The sequence below is a fragment of the Muscardinus avellanarius genome (assembly GCF_963383645.1).
Source record: "Muscardinus avellanarius genome assembly, chromosome: 19".
Classification (NCBI taxonomy): domain Eukaryota; kingdom Metazoa; phylum Chordata; class Mammalia; order Rodentia; family Gliridae; genus Muscardinus; species Muscardinus avellanarius.
The window spans coordinates 20,019,846-20,047,634 of NC_137805.1; the positions used below are offsets into that span (position 1 = coordinate 20,019,846).

At 54.6% G+C, this 27,789-nt stretch overlaps 1 protein-coding gene across 2 annotated transcripts in view; it reads left to right on the plus strand.

Moving 5' to 3' along the window:
- The window catches only part of SYNDIG1 (synapse differentiation inducing 1), a gene marked incomplete at both ends in the record, with an annotated part of 44,138 nt that extends 18,355 nt beyond the window's left edge, over positions 1-25,783 (plus strand). For both annotated transcript variants that reach the window (XM_080716237.1, XM_080716238.1), the window contains one exon: positions 25,625-25,783. In XM_080716237.1, the coding sequence (XP_080572363.1) occupies positions 25,625-25,783 (159 nt within the window). The remainder of the gene's footprint in view (positions 1-25,624) is intronic.
- Between the last annotated feature and the right edge of the window lie 2,006 nt (positions 25,784-27,789).

The following is a 27,789-nucleotide window of genomic DNA, read 5'->3' on the forward strand; positions in this document are numbered from 1 at the left end:
TCTGATGATTCATGACATTTAATACCTTCTGTGGCCAAGGGGGTTTTATTATCCAGGTACAGTGAACATGAAATGCAGTTCTGTCCAGCGCTCCGATCGCATATCTTGGAGGTGAAGCTGGAATGTTTGTGCAGAGGTCAGGGGTTGCCTGCACTGCTACAGCAGGAAACCGCGCTCCAGGGCCCAGGGCCCGGCCTCCCTCGCCCTAGGCCTGGAGAGGGGATTCTCTTCCGCCCAGACAGAGGTGTTGGTGTTCCTACAACTCTGCAGTTGAGCTCCCGTCCCCAGGCGTGGGTGCAGGTCCCTTGCAGTTAGGAGCTGCCACGCTGAGCCCCTTTCCCAGGGAGCTGCCCTTTACCACCAGCAGCTGGGGCAACACTGGGCTTTGCTGCAGACCCAGCCTGCCACGGGGCCCTGTGCACAGCACTGCGGGCTGCTGTGCACCCAGCCTACCACACACACACACACACACACACACACACGGCACAGAATCGCGGGCAGCCCTCGCAGGGAGCTGCCAAGGGGAGGGGCGTGGCGTGAAATAGGAGAGATACTTGAGCACTTCCTGGGTGAGGCCAGCTGGGAGTCTGCACCCAGACGCTGGAAGGAGAAGCCCAGAGCCCTCCTGGGAGGCTCCTGCCAAAGTGCTCCACTGCTGAGCTGTGGGGGCTGGAGGGAACCACGGCACAGCTGTCGGGGCCGGTCAAGAAGCCACGGACCCGTGATGTTCTCAGGAGAGCTTCCACATCCCCGTGTGGCTTTGGGGTTTCTTTTAATCCCCGGTCCCACTTCAATTGTTAGTATCCACTAACAATTATGCTGTCTGCTTATTATCAAAATAACTTCAGTGAAGTCAAAGACAAGTGCAAGGCCATTCCAGGAAAACAGCAAAACACAACCGACCCTGGTGGGTTGATGAAGCCAGTAAGTGGAGAGAATTAGTGGTGTCCCAGGTCCATAATCCCAGCACTCAGGAGGGAGGTCGAGACAGGAGGACCACAGGTTCAAGGCCAGCCCATTAACTTATGGAGGCCCTCAGCAACTTAACAAGACCCTGTTTCAAAATAAAAATTAAAATAGGCCTGAGGATATAGCTCAAAGGTAGAAGGTCCCCTGAGCTCAATCCCTGGTACCACAGAGGGAAGGAAGGAAGGAAGGAAGGAAGGAAGGAAGGAAGGGGAAGGAAGGAAGGGAGGGAGGGCATCCCTGGTTTTATAAACAGCAATGAACAGGGCACAGGACCCACAACTTCTTTCTGCCCCACCATGGGCATCGCTGACCCAGCCCCGTCAGGCAAGCTCTTTGAGTCCGCTTATAGATGGGAGAGGGGCGCAGGTGCACAATCCTGTGGGCACAGATCATCTAGGGGCTGACGCTCCGAAGGGTGACGTTCCGAGATGGCTGAGTTGCTGCCATGACCTGGGAATGCCCGCCCTCATCTTCCCTTCCCTCCACAATAATTTTGAAATGTGAACTTAGAAACGAGGGGTTAAGTATTCAACATGTTGTAGAAATCACACAGGCAGCGCCGTGGACACCTGAGGCAAGTGTGAGCCTCTAACCCTTCACGCCAAGTGATCTGCAGCAGAACCTTGACATTTACCTGTTTGCGAGTGAGAACAGAACCGCGGCACTTGCTCCTACATCGACATCTCGCGCCCACCCTGAGCGTGTGGCGGCAAAGGGACCCAGTCCGAGGATGCCTTCACGGCCCGCACTGCATCCTGGGCGGTGGAAGCAAGGGCGCGGGCGCCTCCCCGGGAGCCTCAGGTCGGGAGGTGGCCGGGCAGGCGGGGGTTACCGTGCCGAGCTGGCGAGTCGAGTGTTCTGAATTCGGGCATTTATTATGTCTTGATTTAATTCCATTTCATAAAGTGTTTCTTTCTTTTAACGTTATGACAATAATCAAATGAGCAAAGCGTATTTGGAACCAGGCTATGAACTTTATGAACAGCACCAGCAAGGGATCCCCTTACTGTACCGGGAACGGCCGCAGGGGCCAGCAGAGCTGGCGACGGTTCCTTGGAATCCGCCACACGGAGTCTCCTGAACACCTAGGCTGTGCGGGGCCCGCCTGGTGCCCAGGATGCCGCAGGCAACGCCGCCCCTGGCAGAGCTGACTGGTGCAGACCGGAGGCCTAAACAGAAGCACAATTATGGAAGGCCCAGGAGTGCTAAGCACACAGAAAGACAGTTGCAAATGCTCCCGAGGAAGAGGCTCAGATGGAGCGATCAGCAGATCTGCCAGGAGCATGCCGGGTCCTGCTAAAGCCACGGGCCCAGCCACGAGGACCCGAGGAAAAGCCTGAAAGTCAGCCAGTGCCACAGGAGCGACTGGTGTGCGCCTGGTCCACCCACGAGCTCTCGCCCTCCTCCCGCTCTCGCCTGGCCACCCCTCATCTTATTTCTTTGATGCTCATTAAAATATCTTAAATAGCTCCTCGAGGTGCTTTTTAGCTTTCTTCTGCAGAAGGATTATTAGTCTGACGTTACCAGAAGCAGAAATCTGTGTTTCTCTTTCCTTAATTGCTTAGATGGCGAATATATCCCTTTTACAATGGCAATTTAATTTAGAAAATACAAGTGTTGGTTGAGGGGTTTGGATGGCCCATTGCTTAAATTCCCACGCCTTCCGGCACTAGTGAAACCTGCACTGTCTTTGCAAAAGGGTTGGGCTAGGGTTAGGGTTAGGGCTGGGGTTAGGGTTAGTGCAGCGCTAACAAGGCTGATGGTGTTTATGGGACAGAACCATGTGGTCCTCACTCCAGAGCAGAGCAGCAAAACAGCCCGGCTTAAGTAATGTGAAGGACCCCACGCACGGGTGGCACCGTGCAGGCACACAGTAGGCACTGGGCGCTCTGCGCTGACGCAGAGACCTGCACACGCACTGCGTGGCCTGACTGTAGACCGTGGCCTGGAGCTCATGTGTCGGCAATGGAAAGGCGTTCCGATGGAGATCACTGAATTGGGCCCCGCTCTCACCGTGGGTAAACCCACTGCGGGGTGCGTCGTTTGAATGGGTTGGCCGTGGTAACTTAGCTGGGCGTGGCGGAGGAGGGAGGTCAGAGGGTGTGGCCTGGGGACTCGGTGGCCACTTCTGGCCACTCTGCTTCCTGCCACCACTGAGTTGAGGCCAGCCTTCTCCACCGCTCAGTGCCCGGTGACAGCTGCCTTGGAGACGCTGGCTGTGGCCGCAGCTCTGGAACCAGGAGCCAAATTAACCCTCCTCTCGGCCGTCCCGTCAAGCGTCTCAGCAGACCAACATGCCTCTGACCTGCTCAGACCTTCCCTACAGGTGAAACGTGGCGTAGAGATGCAGTGCCGTGTGAGGCCAACTTGGGAGAGCTTGGCCGTGGCTAGGATCAGATCTGGCTACCAAGGACTCTAGCCTAGCTGTGGTGAGCTTGGCCGTGGCTAGGATCAGATCTGGCTACCAAGGACTCTAGCCTAGCTGTGGTCTCTGCAGGGCTGTGGGCGTCGAGCACAGGCCACTGAGCACCTCGGGAGGCACAGCCGACCTACGTTCCACAGCTGCCCCAGTCAGTCACAGGCTGAGGCTGCCCGTGGGAGGTGTGGATTCCCGCCCTTCTGGCTCCTGCCCGCATCACTGACAGACTGAGAGGGGCAGAGCTGACCTGAGTGGGCGTCTCGGGAGGAAGTCAGGCCACCAGTCAACTTCATGCCGCAAACGGGGAAGACTGACCGAGGACCAGGGGCAGGACTAGCACACTGGACTCTGTCCACTCACATCGATTCTGAGGATGGAGCCCAGGACATTTTGCCTCTGAGATACACCTCCAGCCCATTTTACTTTTTGTTTTGAAACAGAGCCTCACCAAATTGCTGAGGCTGACCTCGAACTTGCGACCACTCGTCTCAGCCTGCCAAGTTACCGGGACGCCGGGCTGCACCACTGCGCCTGGCTGACATTTAGTGCACTGGAAACGAGAGTCTCACGCTGAAAATGGAACATCAAGAGGCGTCACAAAGCAGTGCATGGAAACAGCCTGTTTGAAAATGGACCCACCTTAGACCAGAAAGCATCCTCCCGGGAAGTGAGCAGGACCATCGCTCCGGCGCCCTGGGGTCGCTGCACTTCTGAGCTCTGCACCCTCGGGCTCCCTGGAGATGATGGAGAGAAACCACCTGGGGAGCCCAGGACAGCTTGCCCCCGTCCCAGCAGAAACCCTTCCACTGGCCTGACCTCTGACCTGGGACTCCCCAGACTCCCTGAGCAAGGTGCTGGGCGTTTCCAGAAACTATCCCCGTCCATCTTTCTAACGATTGCTCCCACCAAAACAAACCAGAATTTCACATTCACCTCTCAAAACCTGACCACAGGCAGACTCTTAGAATTTTTTTCCAGCTGTGTGCTTAGTACGTGGCATCACATAAGGGGTCCCCTGAGCATTCTGGCCCCCGGACAGTGGTGTTTGTAGTCATCGAGTCTTGGAGGCAATTCCCTGTGTACCCTGCCATTTCCTTTTGGTCTCAAGTTAACTAAATGACCCAGGTTTACAGGAAGTTGAATCCGTGGGGGTACACATCTGTTGGCCCAGCTGCCGCAGAATTAGCTCAAGGTCTCAGTCTTTGCCCGCGGCCATGGCTCACGCAAGGGGACAGGCAGGTGGTTCGTGGTCACCCAGCTAGAGCCCTGGAATCTGCTGAGGTCAGAGAGAAAAACCTGGGAAGGACCCCAACCCCAAGAGGCATGGAGAGGCAGGTGTGATGGGCCACGTAGGAAGGAAACTCACCAAGAGACAGAGTGGGTGAGGACCTGGGAGCCCTCTGCCTCCCACAACCAGAGACAGAAACAAAGGTCAGGACAGCAAAGGAAGCACCAGCCTCCCGACCCCGGCCAGACACAGAATAGCCATGGCTTGGCAGACAGTGGATCAGGAGAGCTTGCCAGCCAGACGGCCGCACACAGCAGAGGGCTGCGTTTCAACTCGCCGGGGAACGCCCTGCAGCTCGGTATTCCTCGGCAAGCCCTCTCTCCCACCCCGCCACCTCTATCTCTGTCTCCACACGCAGAGTTAATATGCTGCGTGTAGCTCCAGAGCTGTTTTGCAACTTCTGCATTTAAACAATTCCACATAAATATTAATATTTATTCCATAAATATTAATGATCTGATGCAGCCAAGACAGATCAGACTTGTGATGTATTTCTTCCCGCACTGCAGTGAAGTCATTGATTCTAACTTTGGTGAATGAGTGAGCAAATGCATCATGTCCGTTTCGCCCTCTGCAGCGTCAGGGGCGACTTTTGTTCACAGATGACGCCTTGTCTCCATAACTAGCACTTGGGTTTTGCGATTATCCGCTGTCGCTGAGGAGGCGCACGTGTTGACTGGCAAGAGCGGAGGCTGCACCCAGCCGCGTGTTTGTAATCCAGAGTTGGAATCACGAGGTGCTACCTTTACTTTCTTCCCTTTGGGCTCACCTCTAAGTACACTTGCAATGTGTGATCGTGTTCCTGCAGACGGTGTAGCTGGAGCTGTTCGCTAAGGTGTGGCAAGCCTGTAAGACGCAGAGGTGTTTACCCATTTCTTTTACATCTGTCTGGAGACTGAGAGCCCCGCGAGGGTCCTGGGGACCACGAAGGTGCAGTGCCGGGCGCCCCTGGCCTGGGCCGGCACCCTTGGCTTTAGGCTGCTACCTGTGGCCCTCTCTGTGAATGGAAGTCTAGCCTGGCCAGGGCCTAGGGCATGTTTTGAGCCAGGAGCCCTGGCTGGTCCCACAGGCACTGAAACATCACAAGTGTCTCTGGTGCAGAGACAAGGACAGCCCGTGCCAAGCTCAGGTGGCCTCAAGCAGCATCAGGGGACATGGCTATGATGGTGGATGGAGGGGCTCCCCGCCCGTGCCAAGCTCAGGTAGCCTCAAGCAGCATCAGGGGACATGGCTATGATGGTGGATGGAGGGGCTCCCCGCCCGTGCCAAGCTCAGGTGGCCTCAAGCAGCATCAGGGGACATGGCTATGATGGTGGATGGAGGGGCTCCCCGCCCGTGCCAAGCTCAGGTGGCCTCAAGCAGCATCAGGGGACATGGCTATGATGGTGGATGGAGGGGCTCCCCGCCTCCTGAACGGGGTGGCCCGCAGGACGGATGCCTCTGGCTACAAGGGAGAGCTCGTAAGCCGCTGACTCTGCGAAAGTTAATTCACCAAATGGGATGGATATCAGATAATTAGCACAGTGGCATTTAGCTGCAAGATCCCAGACTCGGGTGTCTTTAAAGATTTCATTCTTTCAAATGTTCTGTTTTAGAACACTGACCTATCAGTCTTCTCAAATATTTATGCCTGCCACAAACAACACAGAAGCTATCCAGACCCTCGGCAATGCAGTCTTCTAAATAAGACCCGAGAGCAAAGATCTGTGTACCACCCGAGGGTCCTCTTCCAGCAGGAGCAGCTTCCTGGGCGCTGAAAGTTCAGAACACCTCCCACTGAAGCAGATGACCTCAGGAACAGGAACCACTGTGCAAGACAAGGCCCCTGGAGGACACCACAGGCCTACCACCCTTCTGGGCAAGGCAGTAATTACAGGCAGTAGAAGCCACCGCCGGATGGCAAGGGACGCCTCCAGCCCGCACAAGGCCATCGCTGTGGACATCGTGGCTCAGACCCACAGGTAACTGTCGGAGAAACCAGCTGAGGCATACGGGGAAGGTGCATTGCGAGTCTAGGCCCATTTTATTCCCCAACCCTAGTCTGTGAGTTGAGACTAGGTCAGTTTGCTTAATGACTAGGTTGTGCACCTCGGTGTGAGCTGTGACTTCTTCAGACCTGGTCTCAGCATTGCAGACGAACCGGTGGGACCTGAAAAAGAGAGTGAGGCAGAGATCAGGAAAGAAGCCAGGTGCCGCGGACCACGCCTTTAATCCCAGTTCAGGGGAGGCTGAGACAGGAGGATCGCGGTTCCCGGCCAGCCTCAGCTACTAAGTGAGGCCCTCTGCAACTTAATGAGACCTTGTTTCAAAATAAAGAATTTAAAAAAATATTAGGAGCCGGGCGTGGTGGCCCACACTTGTAAACCCAGCATTCAGGAGGCTGAGACAGGAGGATCGTGGTTCACGGACAGCCTCAGCTACTTAGTGAGGCCCTTTGCAACTCAGTGAGACCCTTTTTCAAAATAAAGAATAAAAAGTAGGCCTGAGGGTATTGCTTGGAGGTCGAATGCCCCTGGGTTCTATCCCCAGTACTTCAAAAAATAAAAAAAAGAAAGAAAGAGAAAAAGAAAATGAATTTGCCACCTTCTATGTGGCAAATCTTCACCCCAGAGCCCCCGTGTCGGCGTAGGGACGTGGGATTGCCCCGCATTGGGTCTCAGGAGCAAGTCTGTGTGCACAGCTCACAGAGGAGGGAGCCGAGCGCTAATCAGCCGGCGCGCCTGTCCTACCCGGCTGACTCCTTGCAGGGTCCTAGCTCAGGCCGGTGCGCTGCTGATTACGCTCACCCTCCCAGTTCTCAGTGATTGGAGTTGCATCTCATAAGTAATGCGCACAGCAGGCATAATCTATTATTCATGTGGAATCAGAAGATCACTAGTGTTCGCTGAGGAGTGATGAGCCACCGGGCGGCTTCCTCTGGACTGGCACTGTGCTCTGCTCAGGTGCACGGGGGTGTTCTTGCAAACCGTGTGCCTGTTGCTCCTGTGGGAGGGGGAGATGTGCCCACAGGACAGAGTGGAGCTTCCTTAGGCCCCTGTGTCTTCTAGAGAAGGTTCCAGACTCCTCCAGAGCTCCTGCAGGAGAGGGTTCAACCAGCTCCTTCAAGTCAAGGAGCCGGCACCCTTCCCGAGGACCGGCTGAAGCTGGTGCTGCTCAGGGCACTGGATGTCCCTGTGTCCCTGCCGATGTCACTGATTTTCACTCACAGATGAGGCCTCCAGCCCCGGCCCGAGTCATCCCCATCCTCCCTCCCGTCCCTGCACTCCACGACGCTGAGTCCTCATGACTGGCCCCTTCCTGGAACCATTCAACTACTGTTCCAGCCACCACCTTCCCACGGTGTCTCCCCAATTCCCCAAGCTGCTGTCCCCAAAGCAGAGAGAAGCTGTCAGCCTTCACGTGTCGCTGTTGCCCAGACAGAAGATCTAGGGGCCCGGGTTGGGATGGGGGCACATCTGCTCCCAGCTGTGAAGTGCTAGGTGAACTCCTCAGCCTTCCTGGGCCTCTGGGATGTGAGAAGACAAGAAGTTAGAAGACTGGCATTGGAAAATACAATCCATGAGGGACGGGCTTGATGGTCCTAACTTAACATCTAGAGTGACCGACACAAGGTGTCCCATTAGATCTTGAAGATGAGGAAAATGTAATAAGATACAGGAGACCAAGAAAGGCCACTTGAATGGGAGACATGAGCCAACTCCCAGCTCAGAACCCTGGGGACTTGTTGGGACATAAGTAAGCCATGACGATGGTTAGAGTACTATCCTTGGCAAGCTTGATTTGACTGTTCAAATGCTCGGGATATATTTAGAGTGTTTATTATGTATAAATCAACGTACTTTGCAAGCTGGGGGACGAAATCAACGAAGTTCTGATGTGCTTTCTAGTCTGGACCAGGTGTGGAGAAAGCGTCTAACATCTCAATTGCCAAATCGTCCCAACGCTACATCATTATTTTCGAGCACTTCTATTACTTTGCAATTACCTGGCTTACGTTTCAAGTTCTTTCAGTGGCCTACTTTAATAAATGGCGGCTAAGTGTTGAAATTAATAACTGTTTATCAAAATGCCTTAAGACATGAGTAGGCTGGTGGTTTTCTTGTCTGAACCTCCGTGCACTTGGTCCACACAGCTCCTCTCCCTCTCCACGGCCCGTCTGTCCTGGATGCTGCTCCTTCTAAGCTCCTGACGCCCTAGACCCGTCTGGAATGCTCCCCTCCAATACGTGCGCCGATGCTGCAGACGCCCCTGCAGAAATGCCCATGTTGGTGATGGAGTGGGCGGGCTTGGAGCCAGGCCAGCTCTTCAGACCGGGCTTCTGCCTCCTCCCCGTCTCCTTCCCGCACTCTGGTTGATGCGAGAGGCCACTTCTCCCTCGTGCCCGACACTTCCGAGGGGCCAGTGGGGTTTTGCAGGAGCGAGAGACCACAAGGGCCCCATGCCAGCCCACTTCCTTCCCTCCCTTCCCTCGTAGACCCGCGCTGCACCAGCTCCCCTCCTAGCCAGGTCCCACGCCCGGTCCTAGCCAGGTAGCCTCTTGTAAGCACATTTGCAGAGAAAGCTCAGGTCCTCAGTCTACCCCTTGCTGCCGTTTCTGAAACAGGTGCCATAGAGGAAGTCAGCGTCGTCCTTTAGCTTTCCTCAGAGCCCTGAACATCCTTCCTCAGCTCAGAGAATCAGGCTCCTCCTCCCTTCTCTGGAGGAAGGTCCTGGCAGTCACTTAGAACAGCCGCAGCCTTCTGGGAAATGAGCTGCAGGAGTTCTTGCTAACCACTGACTGGAGTCCCCACTCTTCCCATCACCGACGTGACAATGGCCAGGCTTGTTTAGACTTTGTCACCGGCAGAGACCACAGGTGTCACCACACCCAAGGCGATGCCAAAGGGATCCTAAAATCTTGTTTGCGGCCATCTCTGCTTTGGAAACACGAACCCAAATGCTATCTAGTGATGATTTTTTATATTTTCAGAGCTCTTGTTCAGTATGCTTGGCTCCTACGTTAAACCTCTGTTTTATTTGCTACATTTAAAAGTGTGATTCTGGCTAACCCGGCATGGTGGTACATGCCTGTAATCCCTGTACTTGGGAGGCTGCAAAAGGAGATCCCAGGTTCAAGGCCAGCCTCAACAATTTATCGAGACCTTCAGCAACTTAGTGAGACTGTTTCAAGATTAAAAATTAAAAGGGGGTTAGGGGTGTAGCTTGGAGGTAGAAACTTCAATCCCCAATACCAAAAATAAATAAACTCATTGATTGATTAATTTTTTTAAATGCTATTCTGGGGCCGAGGGTGTAGCTCCTGTCGGACACATTCTTACCATGCACGAGGCCCTGGGTTTGATCCTGAGCACCACAAATGCTACTCCAAGAGAAGGTAAAAGTGCCAGCACTCTCCCAGGACAGAGTCCAATGCACTGGTGCTCTTCCTTCGGCTCAGTTCTGATGGAGAAAACCGCCCTTGAGAAGGGACAGGAAGATGTTTGGAGTCACCCTTCTTTCTGGAGTGCCCAAGGCCACCGCGGCCCCCAAGAGTGAGACTTGATGAGAAGGTGCAGGGCAGCACCCAAGTTCTACCAAAAGGAGAAGAAGCACACTCCCGGACACGAGTGCTCCTCTAATAAGCAGAGACTGGAACCGGAGAGCCTGGAGTCCTCTGTGTGAAGGAAGGGGAAATAAAGCTTTAGAGAAATCAGAAGCTACCGGTCCCTAATGACAGTAACTAGCGAAGGTGCTCCGAGCCGGGCTGCATTCGAACAGGCTCTCACACACAGGTGCATTTAGCTCCACATCTCCCACCCTGTTCCAGATGCCTGGCATTCAACAGAATGCCCCAAGGCGTGCCAAGAGGCAAAGACCAAGGGGAGACGACAGCGTGCAGACCCAAACGCAAAGCGACTCAGGCGTCAGGGGTATGGAGTAGGGATTCCAACAACCAGAAGGCGCCTGCTAAAGGCTCTGACAGGTGGAGCGCAGCGGACCTGGGCAAGGTCAGCAGAGAGGTGGAAAAGGGAAGAAGAAGGTGTAAGCCAACACCACTGCCGGGGAACTGGTGGCCCAGAGGGAGGTCTTCACGGCGCGGGGCGCGGACTGACCTTGTCGCACTCCTGCAGGGACGTGACCCAGGCACGTGGGGACAGGTCACAGGGAATGACCAGGAATCACACACAAGGACCGGAGAGGAACGACCAGGACAGAGCAGAAAGGGCGAGAGCCGTGGGGCAGCCGAGCGACTGGAACACCACAGGAGGAAGCACTCCGAAAAACGGTGGCTGAGCAGGTCCCCAAGTGTAGGTCAGACACCTAAATGCTCTGAGGAGACAGGAGAGCGTCAAGCAGAGGAGAATGTCAGGCAGAGTTAGAACAAAAACAAAGACGGGCAGCAGCCACAGAAACAGAGTATCGTATGTGAGTTGTGGACACATGAACAGAGAAAATCTCAAATCTCAAAGACAGATATCTTCAAAGGCTCGAGGCAGGGACGCTTCAGCTACACAGAATGACAGCCGCCTTCTCATAAGCCACACAGTGAGGGAGGCAGTGAGCGCAACTTTAGAGACTTGCAGAGGTGCATAAATAAGGCAAACCTCTGCCAACTTAGAATCATAGCCAGGGAAAACAGCCTCCAAAGTCAAAGGAAGGCTGTCTCTGAAGGCAGCCAAGGGAATTTATTGTCAGCAGACTTGATTCTATAAGTGATATTAAAGACATTTTTCAGGCAAAAGGAAAATAATAAAGGTAGAAAAAGGGGAAGGAAAGATACAATCTGAGCCGGGCGTGGTGGGCACGCTTGTCATCCAGCATTCGGGAGGCTGAGACCAGAGGATCATGGTTCGAGGCCAGCCTCAGCTACTTAGTGAGGCCCTCTGCAACTCAGTGAGACCCTGTTTCAAAATAAAGAATAAAAAATAGGCCTAGGGATGTAGCTCGGAGGCGGCAGGAAGATGATCTGGAGGGCTCAGCAGTCTGCAGGAGGGCAGCTCCTGCCTGCCCCCAGGGCAAGCCTGTGCCTAGAGCACTCCGCAGGCCAGGGCGGCCCTGGAGGCCAACTTCTGCTTCACAGAGACAGTGCCGCAGCAAAGGGAGTCCGCAAGATCATTCTGCCCACCGAGCCGAGAAGGAACCCTCGCCACCCTCAGAGAACTTCCACAGACACAGACTCAGCACGGCCCAAGGCACAGATGGGGCTGGACGCTCCCAACCATGTCAAACTCTGTGCAGATGGCTGCAGCACGACGGGGCGCTGGATCCTGGGCTGAGACGCTGTGCGGGAGCCTGTGACAGCAAAAGCCGCTCCAGCCTGCTAGCACGCGCCATGCCCCGGCCAGGCAGAGCCACTCCACCTGGAACACATCCTCCGGGCCTGCGCCTCCCTGGGTGGGGACCCTGGCTGGGTGCTGGAACAGAAGAGGCCCAACACAAGTTCCTAGGCCAGAGAGTTAAAGACGGTGCCTTTGACATCTGGGCCTTTCAGAGGGTGATGTGACTGTTTAAATGACAATACATGCAAAAGAAAGAGAGGGGAGGAGGGGAGGGGGGGAGAGGAGGGAGGAGGGCTGGGGAAGAAAAGGAAACAGCAGGAAAGTGAGAAGGCAGGAGAGAGGCATCCACTTGCTCAGGTTCTGCCAGGTTGACAGCTTTGCGGTGTCAACACAGTGTAAACACGCCAAGGGGAGGCGGCTCCCGCTGCCTGCACCCTGCGTGCAAGCCACAGGGACCGACGTTAGAGCTCTGCCCGTCCGCCCAGCAGGAAGCACTGAGACCTCAGAGTTGGGCAGGATTTACAGAGCGAACCTCAGGGTGCTGCCAGCCAAGAGAAACACACAGAAGGCAGGTGTGCCAACCTGTAAAGCACCCGGCCGGGGAGGGCGGGCAGAGCGCGGGCGCAGGCGGCTTCCCGGAGCTGGGATGGTGAGCCTGGAGCTGCTGGGTAGACACGGGTCGGCGCGGTGTCTCTCCCCTCAGTGCCAGACGCTGCCGGTACCCAGGACTTCTGTACCTTGAGGCCGTGCGCAGCCACCTGCAGCCAATAGCTGGGTCCCCAACGCAAATGGTCATGGGCCAGCCCTGTGACCCCCGGGAGGGGCTCCCTCCACCAAATGAGGGTGCTTGCACTGGCGACGACCCTTGCTGGCACTGGCCACTCCTTGATAAAGACAACGGCTCGGCTCGAGTATTTGATTCAGAGAGGAAGACGCAGAGGGCGGAGCCAGGGAGTGTGGACACAAACCACACGAGATGCACGGCATGCCCGCAGGGATGGATGGCTAGGGTTAGAAACGCTGAGCCCACTGCATTGGTGCCGGTCCTTAGTCCCTGCTACAAGACACTGAGGCAGGAGAATCGCGTGAGCCTAGGATCTCGAGGTCAACTTGGGCAACAGCGAAGAAGAGAAAATACCCTGACATCGCCGCAGGGGGCGGGGCTGCGGAGGACCAGGGCTCGCCCACGCTGCTAGGAGTGTGGAACACAGTGGCCGCAGGGGAAAGGGCCGGACGCTCTCTGACCCTCACAGATGGCCCTGTTCACACCTGGGTCTTCACCATGTCCACAGGCTGCACAAGAGTGGGTGTGGGTCCACGCATCGTGGCCTCGCCTGGAGACAACCAGGACAGCAGACTGCCTAAGGTGACCCCGCGGCAGGTGAGCCTGACTGGCAGCCCCACCCCTTGCAGCTGCCTCCCCTCCAGGGCACCGCCCTTCAGGAGCAACTGTACCTCTCGTCCCCTGGCACGCCCTTCCCACCCCGGCTCTCCACGCTGTGCTTCCCACCTTCCTGCCTTCGCGCTCCCACGAGGTCCCCCAAACTGGGAGTTTCCCCATGGAGAAGGGAGCGACTCCCAGTGGCGACATTGATATCAGGCAAACACCAGCTTTGGGGAAATGGCACAAGAACAGTGAAGAAGGACACTCTGGGCAGACGGGCGGCGCAGGCCGGGAGGTGAGCGAGCTGGCTTCGGCGTGAAGTCAGGAAGGAAGTTTCCCCCGAGGCTCCTGGGCAGAGAGGCTCAGCGCCAGGGTGCTGGTTTGCCTAGGGCCATGATGAGCGTGGATACTCCTCTTGAGCCTCATCTCATCTGTGCCAAGTAAAGGAAAACCAGGGGACCGAGGAGGCTGCGGCATCCGGCATCCAGAGAAACACGGCGACGTTAGGACACAGAAGTTCCCAGCAGTCCCGGGCCCACGGCTGGAAACGCGCTGCCCACCCCAAGCTCAGCCGGAACGAGAGCCCTGATGCTGGGGTTCTGGAGCTGAAAGCAGGCGGTGGGTGAGGGAGGGCCGCGGCAGAGGCCGGGAAGGGCTTCACCTGGTACCGTCTCCAGTACTGGCAGCTGTGGTGGCCTCTTTCTCTAATCCAGAAAGCACCAGCGCAGGCCACACGCCGCAGGGACCGCCAGCCTCGAATCCAATGTTGCTCACTATCAAACGCATTTACCAAAAGTTTAGTGTCACACAAGGTGAGATTTTTACATTTCAGACACGGAGCAATGTTATTTGTTTATAGAAACATATCAAGACCTTGGAGACATAGCTTTGAGTCATAAGGCCTGCTGAGCTGCATTATGGGTGTAAGGAGTCTCCCCTGGATGTGAATCCATTGGAAACATTGCAGGAAAAGGCCTCGCAAGCTTTCCCACGCACTGGACTTGGTCAGCATCGGGGGACCGCAGCCGGTGAAGCCAGTCTGATTTGCAAAGTCCCCCAGAGGGTTGTAACAAAAACTATTTGGGCTCTTTCTATATACTCCAGCATTTCCTTTCCTTTCTTTCTCCATTTTTTCCTTTCTTTCTTTGTTTTGCTTTCACAATAGCCAACTAGCAGATTGATGATTTCTGAAACCCAACATTTTGCTAAGAGCTTAAACTGCTTAGTTACACTGACTAGGACTGAAAACTGTGAGCAGAAGGTCACTGCTGTCCAGCTAAGCTCGTCCCTCCCATCTCAGCCTCTGTTGCTGTCCTCGGTCAGGGGCCCTCCGACCAGGTGGGGAGAGTCCTTCCCTTTGAAAGTGATGCTGTTTGAGTGGGGACCATTGGCAAGAGGCAGGCGGGCGGGGGTTTGGATCCTGAAGTTAGGGCATCGCAAGCCTCTCCGGCCATGTGGAATTCCTTGCTGCTTGGACTTAGCATGCAATTTCATTATAAAACCAGCAAAAATAAGCAGACGATCTCAGGAGAGCAGGCTGCATCCTTTCCAGGACTTTCTTGCTTTCTTTCCATTGATTAAGAAATACTTCGCACTGTAAAACTTTTTAGTGTGTGTGTGTGTGTGTGTGTGTGTGTGTGTGTGTGTGTGTGTGTACTGGAGATTGAACTCAGGGGCATTCTACCTCCCCAAGCCCTATTTTTCTTTTTTTAAGTATGGTCTCACTACACACTAGCCTTGAACCTGCAATCCTCCTGTCAGCCCCCCAAGTACTGGTTAAATATACTTTTGTTTTTAACAACATGCAATAATTGTACATTTTATAGGACACGGTGTGTCATTTGCATACATGTGCACAGCGTGTGGTAACTAGATCAGGGTTATTGGCATACATACACATCTCTCCAAACATTTTTGTGTTACTTTCAAAATAGCCTCAGAGAGGACTGTGAATGTTTCCCTGAGATTTTATCCACTGTGCCGCAGGGCTGTGCGATTCCATCAACACTTGTCGCCTCTTGTGTTTTGTGAAGAGTCCAGGCAAGGAGAGAGTAACCTGGCTGCTGCTGGGTGAGCAGGGACAGAGGATCTCCTGCGGGTTTTAAGGGGTGACTTCCAGAGCCCCCTGGTGCCCAGAGGGGACCCGTCATGGAAAACACCAGCTTCCAGATGGGGGCCACACATACTGTTCTTCCTTCTGGAATCAATTTGTGAGAAGCCAAAACAACTTGAAAGACGCAATGGAATTTTCAGCCAGCCTGCGGGACACTGCCTGACATTTTCCCATTTCTCTTGAGTCAGTACAGCCACCGGGGGCCTCCGCCACACAGGATGCTCTTTGCCATCAGCCCAGGGCTGTTCCGTTCCGTTCCGGTCCTCATCACCCCGGGAAAATCCGAAGCAATGGGCGGGTGGTTTCCGTGAACATGACGGGCTCAGCGGCCTGCAGCAAGCCAAACGCCATTGTACATGTTCACAGTGAGGAGGCCTGTGAGTGTCTTCCTCTGGCCAAAGTTCACTTCCAGTCCTGGGATGTCCTTGCCACCCACTAGGGCAGGGTTACCAAACACAAACGTGGGACACAGCCCTGCGCCGTCTGTGTGCCAGTGAGGGCCGCCCACCGTGCTCTGCCGCTCGCCGGTGCCTGCCTCCACCCCACGTCCCCCAACCCTAGAGCCCACCCTGCGAGTGATGACCCACCGTGGTAACCTCGCCTGGCTCCCCGGCGCCTGGCAGAGCCCCACGGGTTTGGAAATGCTCACACCAGATCGCCAAAGTCCATGTTCACAGAGATGGATTGTTCAGATCCCTTTATTAAGGGATTTTTAAGTTGCCCTTTGGGTTCTAGTTTATCATGCCAAAGGAAGGGGCAACGTTCGGTAAGACGCCTCTTTTCCTGTCTCCTCATCAACCGAGAAGAACTCAGGATGCAGACTCCAGGGCCCTGGCCCGGCTGCCGCGTCAGACACATAGAGGGGCCCGGCAAGCTGTGCTCGCGCCCCTAGGAGCTAGTGCAGCCACAGGCTTGACCCCGCTGGATGCCAAAGTCAGGCTCCCCCTGGCCACGAGGTCTGTTAGGAGCCCTGGTGCCTGAAGGTTCCGGGAGGAAGAAGACACCGCAGCTCTGCGGTGCGGGCTTCACTGGGATAAAACCTGCAGGGGGAGGTCTCCAGGAAAGGTTGGAGCCCGCGTCCACTTATAGACTAGAAGTTGTACAGGTTGTTTAAAGGGAGATTTTATGGAGCAAGGGAGAGCGGTGGTTTAGCCATTGTCGGGGGCTGCTGAGGGGCGTTAGTTGTATGCTTAGAGCTGAGTTAAGCAGGACAATGGGAATTTTTTGTAGGCAGAGGGACAAGATAAGTAAGGGGCTTGTCGGGCACATCTTAGGCTAGACACTGCGGCATTTTGGCCAGGGGGGGAAGGGGATATTTAAGCAAGACTTGGGAATTTTCTGGTCAGCAAAGAGGCCTGCATCTTGTCCTCACAAAATGGGGTCACTTCTGTTCTGGACTCTTCAGTGCCAGGGGAGGACGGGCTCAGGGATCCCAGCTCCAGAGGCCCCTCTGTGTCGTGTCTGGGACTCCATCACCACGGGCTCCTCTCGGGCCCTCGCCTGCGGTTCACCGGCACCACCACACTCTCCTCCTGTCCCTTCGCCCGCCAGTTGAGCCGAGACACAGGCCACTCTGCAGACTCATCGCCGCCACCTCAGATGATACTGAGTAGTGTGTGCCCATAGTCCACAGGAGGAGACGGAGAAGGATTACAGTGGACCCCTCCCCACGTCCCCCCCCGCCAGAGCACAGGCAGCTTTGATTTACAAACAAGAGACCATCAAAACCCAGCACAACTTGCTTTTTGCATGATATAATTTCGCTGTCTGTACATAGATGTCAGTACATATGTTTATAATGATTTTGTAGCATTCTGATATATGAATGTGTAATCATCTAATCTGCTTTTCCCTAAAAATTAATAGTTAGTTGTTCTGATTTTCTTTTGCAACCATATCCACAAAGAGTAAGCGAGTGGGTGTTAAGGGGAGGGGACAGCCGTACCCTGGAAGGTCTGAAAGGTAAAACCTAGCCTCACTCCCTCCCCTGCCCCCGCTCTCACGCTGGGCAGTTTATCTCTGAGCGACACCCCCAGCCCTATTCTCTACTTTTTCATTTGAAACGGGCTCACAAAGCTGCTGAGGCTACCCTTGAACCTGCATCCACCTATCTTGACCTCCCAAGTACAAGCTTACACCACCACACCCAGCTAAATATATAGAAATATTTCTTCGTATACAATTATTTTAAATATTCATACATTTATATCTAGCTGAGTGTATGCTAAGCTAAACGGGAGTTCAAACGGACGCCTCCAGCTCCAACCCACACATCCTCATGGGCTTCCTCCCTTGCGTCCCCATGGCCCCCCCACAGAGACGAGGCTGGCTCCGTGTTGCGGCACGGTGGCCGTGGAGTCCCCGGCCCATGTCTCCGTGGAAGCCACTCGCCCGCTGGAGTGCAGGGCTGTGTGCGGCTCCTTTGCCTCGGGCCCACCGTCTGCACTCACCCCCCGTCCCGGGTCCACACCTTCCGCCCCGCACAGGAGGTTGTTTCAGCAACATGTAACATGGAGTGTTGGTCAGCTTCGTATCACTGTGACAAAATACCTGAGGGAATGAACTCAAAGGAAAAAAGATTTCTCTTGGCTCCCGGTTCCAGAGATCTCTTGACCTCGTTGCTTTTAGGGCTGCAGGAAGACAAAGCCACACGGAGGAGGGCAGTTGCTCAGCCAAGGGAGAGAGCCTGCCTTTATGACATCCATGGATTGGCCCACTCGTGTTCAGAACCCTCATGAGAGCCAACCTACTCCCATTCTTTTTTCGGGGGGGGGGTCTGGGAATTGAAACCAGGGGTGTTCTATCTCCAAGCCACACCCTCAGCCCTTTTTCTCTTGAAACAGGATCTTGCTAAGTTGCTGAGGCTGGCATCAACCCTGCAACCCAAGTCCTGGGGTTACAGGTGTGCACCCACCCCTGCTCCCATCCTGCAGTGGCATTCCGTAGCCACAGTCTGCACCCCAACCTGGCATCCCTGACCTCCTACCGGTTCTGTTTGTGTACGCCGTTCACTCCGTGCTGTGAGTCCATGGGCTTTGATAAATGCACACTCTGGTGTATCCACCATGACAGACACATGCTGACTTTATCGGCAGCGATTCGGCTTCGTGTAAGTCCTAGAAAATGTAGCTTCCAGCTAGTCAAGTGAGACAGACTTCTGTTTCTTGCCCCATGATTCCTCTCCAGATTTTACAGTAAAAAAATAGACCTGTCATCAAAGACAAAGCCCTGGCTTTGATTCCCAGTGCTGGGGGGCGGGGGGATAGAGTCCCAGTGGGTGTGAGCTTTCTCTGCTTTGTATATTTTGAAATGCCAAAGAAAAAGTGTCATGAGCCAGGAGTGGTGGCACACACCTGTAATCCCAGTGTCTGGGAGGCTGAGACAGGAGGATCACAAGTTTAAGGCCAGCATCTGCAGCTTAGTGGGACCCTACTTCAAAATGAAAATCTTTTTAAAAAGGGTTTGGGGGTAGAATGGCCTTGGGTTCAATCCCCAGTGCCCCAAAAACAAATTGCCTTGGAAGCACTTGGAAAGGAAATGTTACTGAGATTAAAATGACAAGCCGTGCCTCCTGGGGCCAAAGGGCAGCAGGGGAGGGTTGGCGCCCTGGGTGCTCTCTCCTGGCCCACGAGCGGAGCCTCCTGTGAGGACAGGGTCCAGCCAACCCGTCTTCAAGGGCCTTGCCATGTTTCCAGGCAAAACACGCTTGTGCAGCACTTTCGTGGTGGTTATTTCCATTGAAAGCATCTGCACCTCCTGGCTATAGACCTGTGAACGGGAACAGCGGCCCAGCAGCAGGATGCGTGAGAGCACATGCTGGGTCTCCAGCAGTCGGCCAGCGCTTCCCGTCAGGCCGCTGACGGGCCGGCCCGTCTGTTCCTGTGGCTGCAGCTCCCGCTGAAGCCACTTAGCAAGGAAAAGCAGCCCAGGGCTCCAGAGAACAGAGGGGTGGAGGAGCAGGCAACAGGAGGAAAGACCCGGCCATGAGGTGAGTGCTCAGCTCGACTCCTGGACCAGCATGCGATCACCCCAGGCCTGCTTGCCTCGCCAGGCTGAGGCAAGCAGGAGCCGAGTAGAGAGAACCCCACATCACCAGGACACAGGGCCACCATTTATCTGTGTGCATACACCCAGCAAACCCTCACAGGAGCCTCCCGCCGCCCAGATGGCCCAGCGGAGGCTTCGTCTCTGAAGCGACCTGCTATGCTGCTGAGGCTGCCTCCAAACTGCGAAACTCCTAGCTCAGCCTCCCAAGCACTGAGATTACGGGCATGTGCCACCATGCCCAGCAGAAATGGGTTTTTAGTTGCTTAAAATAGAGGAGTTGCGAACAGGGCGCAGGGGGTGCCATAAAAGCACAGCTGGAACATGAGAAGCAGCTGTGGCTTGCAGCTTGAGCGGGGGGCTTCCTGCTCCAAGGCAAGGTCTGGGCGGCCATGCTGTTCTCGTTTGGAATATTAGATGGAGTCTGTCTCTTCCTCCGGCATACCTCTCAGTACCTTGTCAGCGCGCGGTGATCGTTAGATGATATAAATAACCGAAACAGCCTTTGCAATAATGCGAAGAAATGTGACCCAGCCAGAGGAGATTGGTAATAGAGGGAAACAAGCTGTAAAGTCCCCGCAGCGCCATCCATCTCGAGAAGCTGCTGGTCAAAAGGCGGTGAGCCTCTTCTGGAAACCCGTCACAAATTCCAGAAAGCTAGTGTCCGTCTGGCAGTGGCAATGACGGTGACATTTACTGCCAAGGCTCCCGCACCGAGGTGTCTGTGAGTGACACAGAGTGTGGGAACATCAGCCCTGCTGGTCTGATCCCTAGGAATGAGACGGCAGGCAAAACTAGGCAGGAAGCCTTCCCCGAGGAGGGTGCAATTTTTCCAACATCTCAGACAACACTGTTTTCCAGCCAGAGGAAATGAACACATTGTCAAAAGCCTTCCAGTCCAGCTATACCGCTCCTGGGTGTCCTTCCAGAGGCACCGAAATCAGAACACCATAGTAATCCGTGCATATTGTGTTCAGAACAGCGCAACTCACAATAGCCAAATTATGGATCCAACCTAGGCGTCCATCAGCAGATGAATGGGTTAGGAAATTAGGAGACGCACGCACAATGGAGTTCTACCCAGTAATCAAGGAGAACAAAATAATATCATCTGCAGGAAAATGGAAGGCCTCAGAGAAGATTACATTAAGTGAGATTAGCCAGCCACAGAAAGTGAGGGGTCCTGTGTTTTCTCTAATATGCTCGAGCTAGGGAGTAGTAATCAGGATACCAGAGGGACCTCAGATAGTGGAGGAGAAACCAGTGGCGCCAGGGAGGTGGACTAGGGGAGGGGAGGGGAGGGAGGACCAATGAGGAAGCACTTCCATTATGTGCCTACGTGAGCATGCCAACACCAATCTCAATACCCTGTCTGGGGAAGGGACGAGAGGAGGGGCCCGGGGAATGCCCACCAAGCGCCGTGTACATGCACGTTGCCAACACTGATTTACATTATAATGTGAGACTAGAATGCACCAATAAAAATATATTCTAAAAAATTCTTCCAGAAACTGAGTCTAAAGCTGAGGGAGGTGCTGGCCTGGGATAGCCGGCCCTCTTGCCGCAGGGGCTGAGCTCGCTAAGGAACATTTGCCTTGGGGACTTCGCCACCCAGGTGGACAGTCGGAGCGTGTCCTGTCCTGATTAGAGGTGGGCGGGGAAGGCAGGGGAGGGTGGTCAGAGGATCCGACCAGCCCTGGGGGAAGAGATGCAGAGATTCTTGCTCAGCTTGTTAGAGAACCCAGGGACGGCAGGGAGCAGTTACAAAAGTCAGAGATCGTCGCCCCTTCCCCTTAAGAATAAGCAGCGAGGTCTGGGGTGGGGATGAGACGGGGCCACCAGGGCCTTCACCTTCGCTTGGCAGCTGCCCAGGGCTCACTATGCTCCCTCCTACCTGCTGCGGAGGCTCGTGTGGGCGCGCGGGGCTCTCCTGGGACCACGGCCTGGCTGGCGGAGGAAGGACTGCGTCCCGACTTGTTGGCAGCCACGCTCTCTCGCCAGCCAGAACCCACCCTCCTCGCAAAGCAGAGCTGTTCATACAGGATGGAAGGGAGGCTACCCCACTGGAAAAAAGTCCTTTGAAATGTGTCCAAAGCCAATTAACATCCCTTCTAGTCCCGGTGCTAACAGCCCTGCTAAACGCTGGCTCTCTCCTCCATCCGGGGCCTCTCTGGTCAGGGCGGCCTCAGCTGTGCCTCTTGCTGACTTTTCTGATGAAGGGCCCAAGGACCTTCCTCTCTGCACCATCACAATGGTGACATTTCAACTGTGAGCCAGAGGGGTGCGCACAGGGCATGCCCAGCTGTGCCGGGGCTCCCCCAGTCCCCTGTGGATCCCCAAAGCGTACCTCGGCTCTCAGCAGCACGCCGGTTCCCTTACCTTGCAGTACTTCCTATCCCCACTTGCAGGGACCCAAAGGCAGGCCCACGTGGAGCCCTGTCTCCCGGAACGCGGAGCCTGGAGCACATGTTAAGGCTGGAACTCCCTCCAGAGCAGGTAAATCCGAGAGAGGAGAGGGAGAGAGGACAGCACAGAGACACACGGGAACCCTGTAGATAAGCCAAGGACTTCGGCGGGGAGCAAGAAGCCCAGATGTAGCTGGCTGTGTTGGTGCACACCTGTAATCCCAATACTTGGGAGGCTGAGACAGGAGGATTGCAGGTTTTAGGCCAGCCTCAGTAACTTAGTTAGATCCTGTTTTAAAATTTAAAAATAAGAAGTAAGAGTAAAAAGGGCTAGGAGTGTAGCTCGGTGGTGGTAGAACACTACTGCGTTCAATCCCCAGAACCATTAGCCAATTAGTTAATTAATGAACAGTTTCCCTGCGTGGGGGGGGGGGGTATAGCTCACAGTCCTACACAGCTTCCGTTTTAGGAGTTTACAGACCCGGGACCCACCTCAAGGACCTCACCCTCTGCACAGTGAGACGTGTGAAGAGCCGACGCATCTGTCCAGAAGTCGAGGGAGCCTTTCCTCCCGGCCGCACCCTCTCAAAGGGCGCTGAGCTGTGTGTAGCCAGTTGCCCGGTCCCTGACGTGAACAGCTGGTGTCCGATCACCTCCTTGGCCATTGCATCTCCTCTGTGCTGTCAAGGACGCCTCTCCCTGGGAGCTTGGAGCCCAGGAGCGTTCCGCTGTGTGTCTCACAGACACTGACACTGGGCAGCCTCGCTGCCGGGCCTGAATTAGGCCTTGCCTGTTTGCTGTGTGGGATGTTCCTCCATGACACCCAGACAGCACAGTCCCTGGGACTCTCACTGGAACGGACGCCCTAGAAATGGAAGTAAAAATGCAGAGGGAGTTCCCCAGTGCGGTCTATAAAAGTAAACAAGCATGACTCTCAGACACAGGGGCAGCTTTCCCTGAGATCTCTGGAGCTGAGTGTGTACAGAACCTACAGTATTGGGCCAGAGCTCAGCTCAAGGCATGGGTGGCGCCCCACCTCCCTCGTAAGTACCCCCAGAAAAGTCAGGAGCAGCCACTGAGGGCCACACCACACGGGGGCATTGAGGAAGAGATCTTGAAGAGCCCCCACATTCTGCACACTTTTAATCCCAGCATTCAGGAGGCTGAGACAGGAGGATTGCAGTTCTTGGACAGCCTCAGCTACTTAGAGAGGCCCTTTGCAATTCAGTAAGACCCTGTTTCAAAATAAGGAATTAAAAAATAGGGCTGGGAGTATAGCTTGGAGGTAGAATGCCCCTGGGTTCCATCCTCAATATCAAAGGGGGAAAAAATAGCTACTGACCAGCCAGGCATGGTGGTACACAGCTGTCAACCCAGTACTTGGGAGGCTGAGATGGGAGGACCAAAGCTTTGAGGACAGCCTTAGCAAAGTAGGGGACTCTCGGTAACCTAGTGAGACCAAGGAAGAAAAGAAGAGAAAGAGGGAGCAAGAGAGGGAGGGAGAGAGAAGAGAAAGGGAGAGAAAAGAAAAGAATATCCACTGGCTGTCCCCTCCCAGGCGCTCCCCCAGGCCCCAGGGAGACCATGGTGGACTAGGAGACAGGGCCCTGCCTCCTGGAGCAGAGCGAGCAGCCATCGCGGGCGTCAGGAGGCTGCTGGCTCTGCTGCGGCTGGAAGCGGGCGCTGCAGCTCCGTGGGGGCGTGGGGCCGGCCAGCCTGCACCTGGCTTCCCTCCCGCCTCCCTCCAGGAAGCTCACAGCAGATCCTGCTGCGGATGACGGCCCCAAGCCACGCCTGCCTCTGAGGAGCAGCTCTGGAGTGAGCACGGAGACGGGCAATTACAGCCGATTATGTTACAGGCTGCTGCTAGATAAAACGCATCCCGGCTAATTGCGACTTGATTAATTAATGTTTTGTCCTGGGAGGCCCTCGGTTGGCGCTCCCTGAACCCTGCTCCATCAGAAGTGTGTCCACAGTGAGCTCCCAAGCTCAGCTTCACGACCAGGAGAAAAAATAACCAGGAGAAGACGTTAGGCCTAGCCCTTGAGTTCCAGACATCATGGCCAAGAGGCCACGTGGTGGACGGGGGCTTCTCAGCGCACTGCAGACCCCAGGCCTCCGTAGTCGGGGTCAAGAATAGTGGTCGAGGAAACCCCTTCCCGAGTGAGTCCTCCGGGCTGACTTCCGTGGCCCTGGCGCGTCACTGGTGCGTTTTAGTGTGCGTGACCAAAGCAGTTCAGGCATCACACCAAACGTCCAGGTAGGGAGGAGGGCTGTGCCATCCACCGAGTCCCATGTGCTATCAGAACAGAACCTTCCTGGAATTTTCCAGAGACAGCCAATGAGACCTCCCGAGCCAGGCCCCACCCCCAGGGCAGGGGGAGGCTACGGGTGGGACATGTTTAGTCTCAACCGTGGGCAGAGACAAAGGAGGAAGGGGGTGGTATGTATCTGTGGGGTCTGCCACCAAACACCAAACCAGAGATAACACCCACAAACCCTGCACCAGTTAAACCAGTACCTTGTCATGTAACTCAGTGTTCAGCACCTTGTCATGTAACTCAGTGCTCAGCACCTTGTCATGTAACTCAGTGCTCAGCACCTTGTCATGTAACTCAGTGCTCAGAAGTACAGGTGTTGGTATTACATGGCACTGTGTTCCCGATGGATGAGCCTTAGCGACTCCAGCTATCCAGGGGGACGGGACGGTCCAGAGAGGAATGCTGCCGTGGCCAGGTAACAGCCAACCACTTGAAGACTGAGGTCCCAAGCGCCCGAGACGGACTCACAAGCACCTGTTTCCTCCCTGGAAATAAGAACTCTAGATCCCTTCCCCATGCCTCCACTGGGTTGTAGAGATCAAAAAGGGAAGTGTATACAAACTGTTGGTGGGGTTGTTAGTACAATCCCCTCGGAGCTCAGTAGCGGTTTCTCGAAAGACTAGGATTGGAACCAGCACACGACCCAGCTATACTTCTCAGAATCTTTCCAAAAGCATTAAAGTCAGAATATATAGCAATACATGCACACTGTGTTTATTGTGGCACAATTCATAGCAGACAAGTTATGGAACCATTCTAGATGCCTATCAACAGATGAATAAATAATTGTCTATAATGAATAATGTGGTCTATACACACAATGTAGTTGTACTCAGCCATAAAGAACAGCAAAATTATGTCATTTGCAGAAAAATGGATGGAACTGGAGACGCCGTGCTAAGCAAGGTCAGCCAGGCTCAGAAAAACCAAGGACTGGGGGTTTTCTCCCAGATGTGGAAGCTAGAGAGGAAAATAAGAAAAGGAACCCCATGAAAGTGAGGAAGGAAATTATAGTTCTTATTTTAATTTAAAAAATTTTTAACAATTTTACATCTGATATAGTGTATTCAGATGAGAGCAAAGGCGGCGCTTGGGTAGGAAGGAGGCTGAGGAGCGGGGCCTCGCCGTCCCCGCCCGGCAGGACCCCAGGCCCAGGCACCGCGTTGGTGGGGCTCACTGAACTCCCCAAGCCTTGTTGATTTCCTCCAGACAGAACAGACTGCCTCCTCTGCGGCAAACACAGCCACACTCCTTCCTTGCGGGCTAGAGAACAGCGGCGGGCGGTGCATCTCCCACAGGCCCTTCCCGCATCTTGGGCCCTCCTGGGGCCAGCTCCAGGAGGGGGAGGCGGGTGCAGGACCAGCCCTACCCTGTTCATTCCGACTTCCCCGCAGTAACACCCTTTCTCCTCTTCCTCTGCAGACCAACAAGGCCGTGGCCAAGGGGGACTTCCACCAGGCCAGCACCAGCTCCCGGCGGGCCCTGTTCCTGGCGGTCCTCTCCATCACCATAGGAACGGGCATCTACGTGGGTGTGGCTGTCGCCCTCATCGCCTACCTCTCCAAAAACAACCACCTATGAGCATCCCGCAGGCGCGCAGGGCGGGACGGGCGCAGAGAGGCGCCAAGCGCGCCAGACGCGCCGTGGGCACTGTGCAGTATACGTGATCGCCAGATGGCTCCATGGCACTGGGACTTTCTACCCATGGATTCCTTTTGTTTGTACTCCTTGGTTTCAATTTCACAGCACTGTGTAGAGCTTCAGACAGATGGGCACTGCTAATTCTTCCAGACGGAAGCTCCAAAGATCCCGAGCCAGGAGGCCATCGCGGACGGATTCTGGGGGATTAACAACCATGTGGCTCTCTGCAGGCTGCCGGAGCCCAGGTGCACTGTACTAGCAATACACACACAAGAGAAAAAGTGTTTATTTTTACAGAATCCGGGGCACTAGGCAGAGGGCAGGGGACCAGCCCCTCCACTGTCGGTGGCCTGCTTGGTTGCTCTGAGTCACAGTCGACGGGACTTCCCGGCCAGAAGAAACTGGGGCTCAGGAGAAGTCGAGACAGACAATGGCCGGGAGTGTCCAGTCATCACTTCTATGGATGTCCCGCCAGGAGAACGCCAAGCCAGAATGACAAGACATCTGTCCCCAAGCCCTGCTCGTTCCCTTCGCTCTGCCCGGCCTGGGCACGCCAGACCTCCCTTGGAGCGTGTCCACGCAGCAGCTCCCTGCAGCCATACACAATCTTGGCCTCGCTGGTGTGGACGGGAGGCTCCCAGAGCCCCACCAAGATAGGACGCAGAGCTTGCTGCTAAGACACCACTGCGCGGAAGCTCGCCCTGGCCGCTGGAGGGGTGGGCCGCGCTCTGCCCACAGTGAAGAGCTATTTTCTTGTCATTTTTTAAAGTGCAACTCTTGCTTCCTGCTGCTTGGGTTATCAGACAAATGCTGGGAAATAAGTAACACAGGCCTTTTCATAACACCCACCACTGTTTACGAGTGTTCATTGCCTAACAAATTTATCTCTTAGCTTCTTGGCCTATAACTTTTCTTTCTGGTGATGGGAGATGGATTGGGGTTCATATTTATTCTTCAAATAAGTTCAAATAAGTGTCACGATGCATGTCTACAATTCTCGTATGAGAGACTGAGACAGGAGGATGGCAGGTTTGAGGCCAGCCTCAGCAACTCAGTGAGAATCTCTGCCACCTAAAAATAAAGGGCTAGGTATGTAGCTTGGAGTTAAAATAGGCTCGATCCTCAGTACTACAAAAAACTATTTTTAATTAAAAATAAATAAGTGCAGGGCTACCCAGGACTCGGCTACTGAAACAGATTAGGGTCTTTTCCCAGGACAAAAATCATTATATTCCTGAGTGCTTAAATTTCCACTATGGCAGCCAGGTGTGGTGGTGCACACTTGTAATCCTGGTACTTGGGAAGCTGAGACAGAAGGATCATAGATTCGATGCGAGCATCAGCAATTTAATGAAGCCTTCAGCAATTTAGTGAGATCCTGTTTTAAAATAAAATAAGTAAAGTAGGTCTGGGGTATAGCTAAGAGGTAGAATGCCCCTGGCTCCATCCCCAGTACAACAACAGCAAAAAAAAAAAAAAAAAAATTTAATTTCCACCATGACACTGTTCGTGTGTTTTCTTCCTTCTTCCCCTAACAAGACACAGAAGCCTCCTCTCTAGGATAATGGTTCTACCTGCAGCACTGTAGAAACAATACCCCTGATTCCTGGAATCTTCTCCCAACCCAGAAGTCCTCCCTGGTTCCTGAGGGCACAGCCTGTGGCCTGACATGCCGCAGGAGTGGGAGCCACCATCCTGGAGCGGGCCTGCGAGTTTGCTCTGTGTTGCCTGACACTCCCCTAGACCCTGAGCAGTTCATACTCCAAAACTGTTAGTGCTGTCCTCCCGGGAAAATTTGCGATTCACCTAATAATCCAAAACTATACTCCAAGACCAAACGTCCCAGTGGGAGCCTGAGTGGCCTGGCCACGGAGGACGTGAGTTTGGCTCCAACCAACCTGGATTTGAATCCAGTGCATCCTTTGTGTGTTTGTGGTACTGGGGAT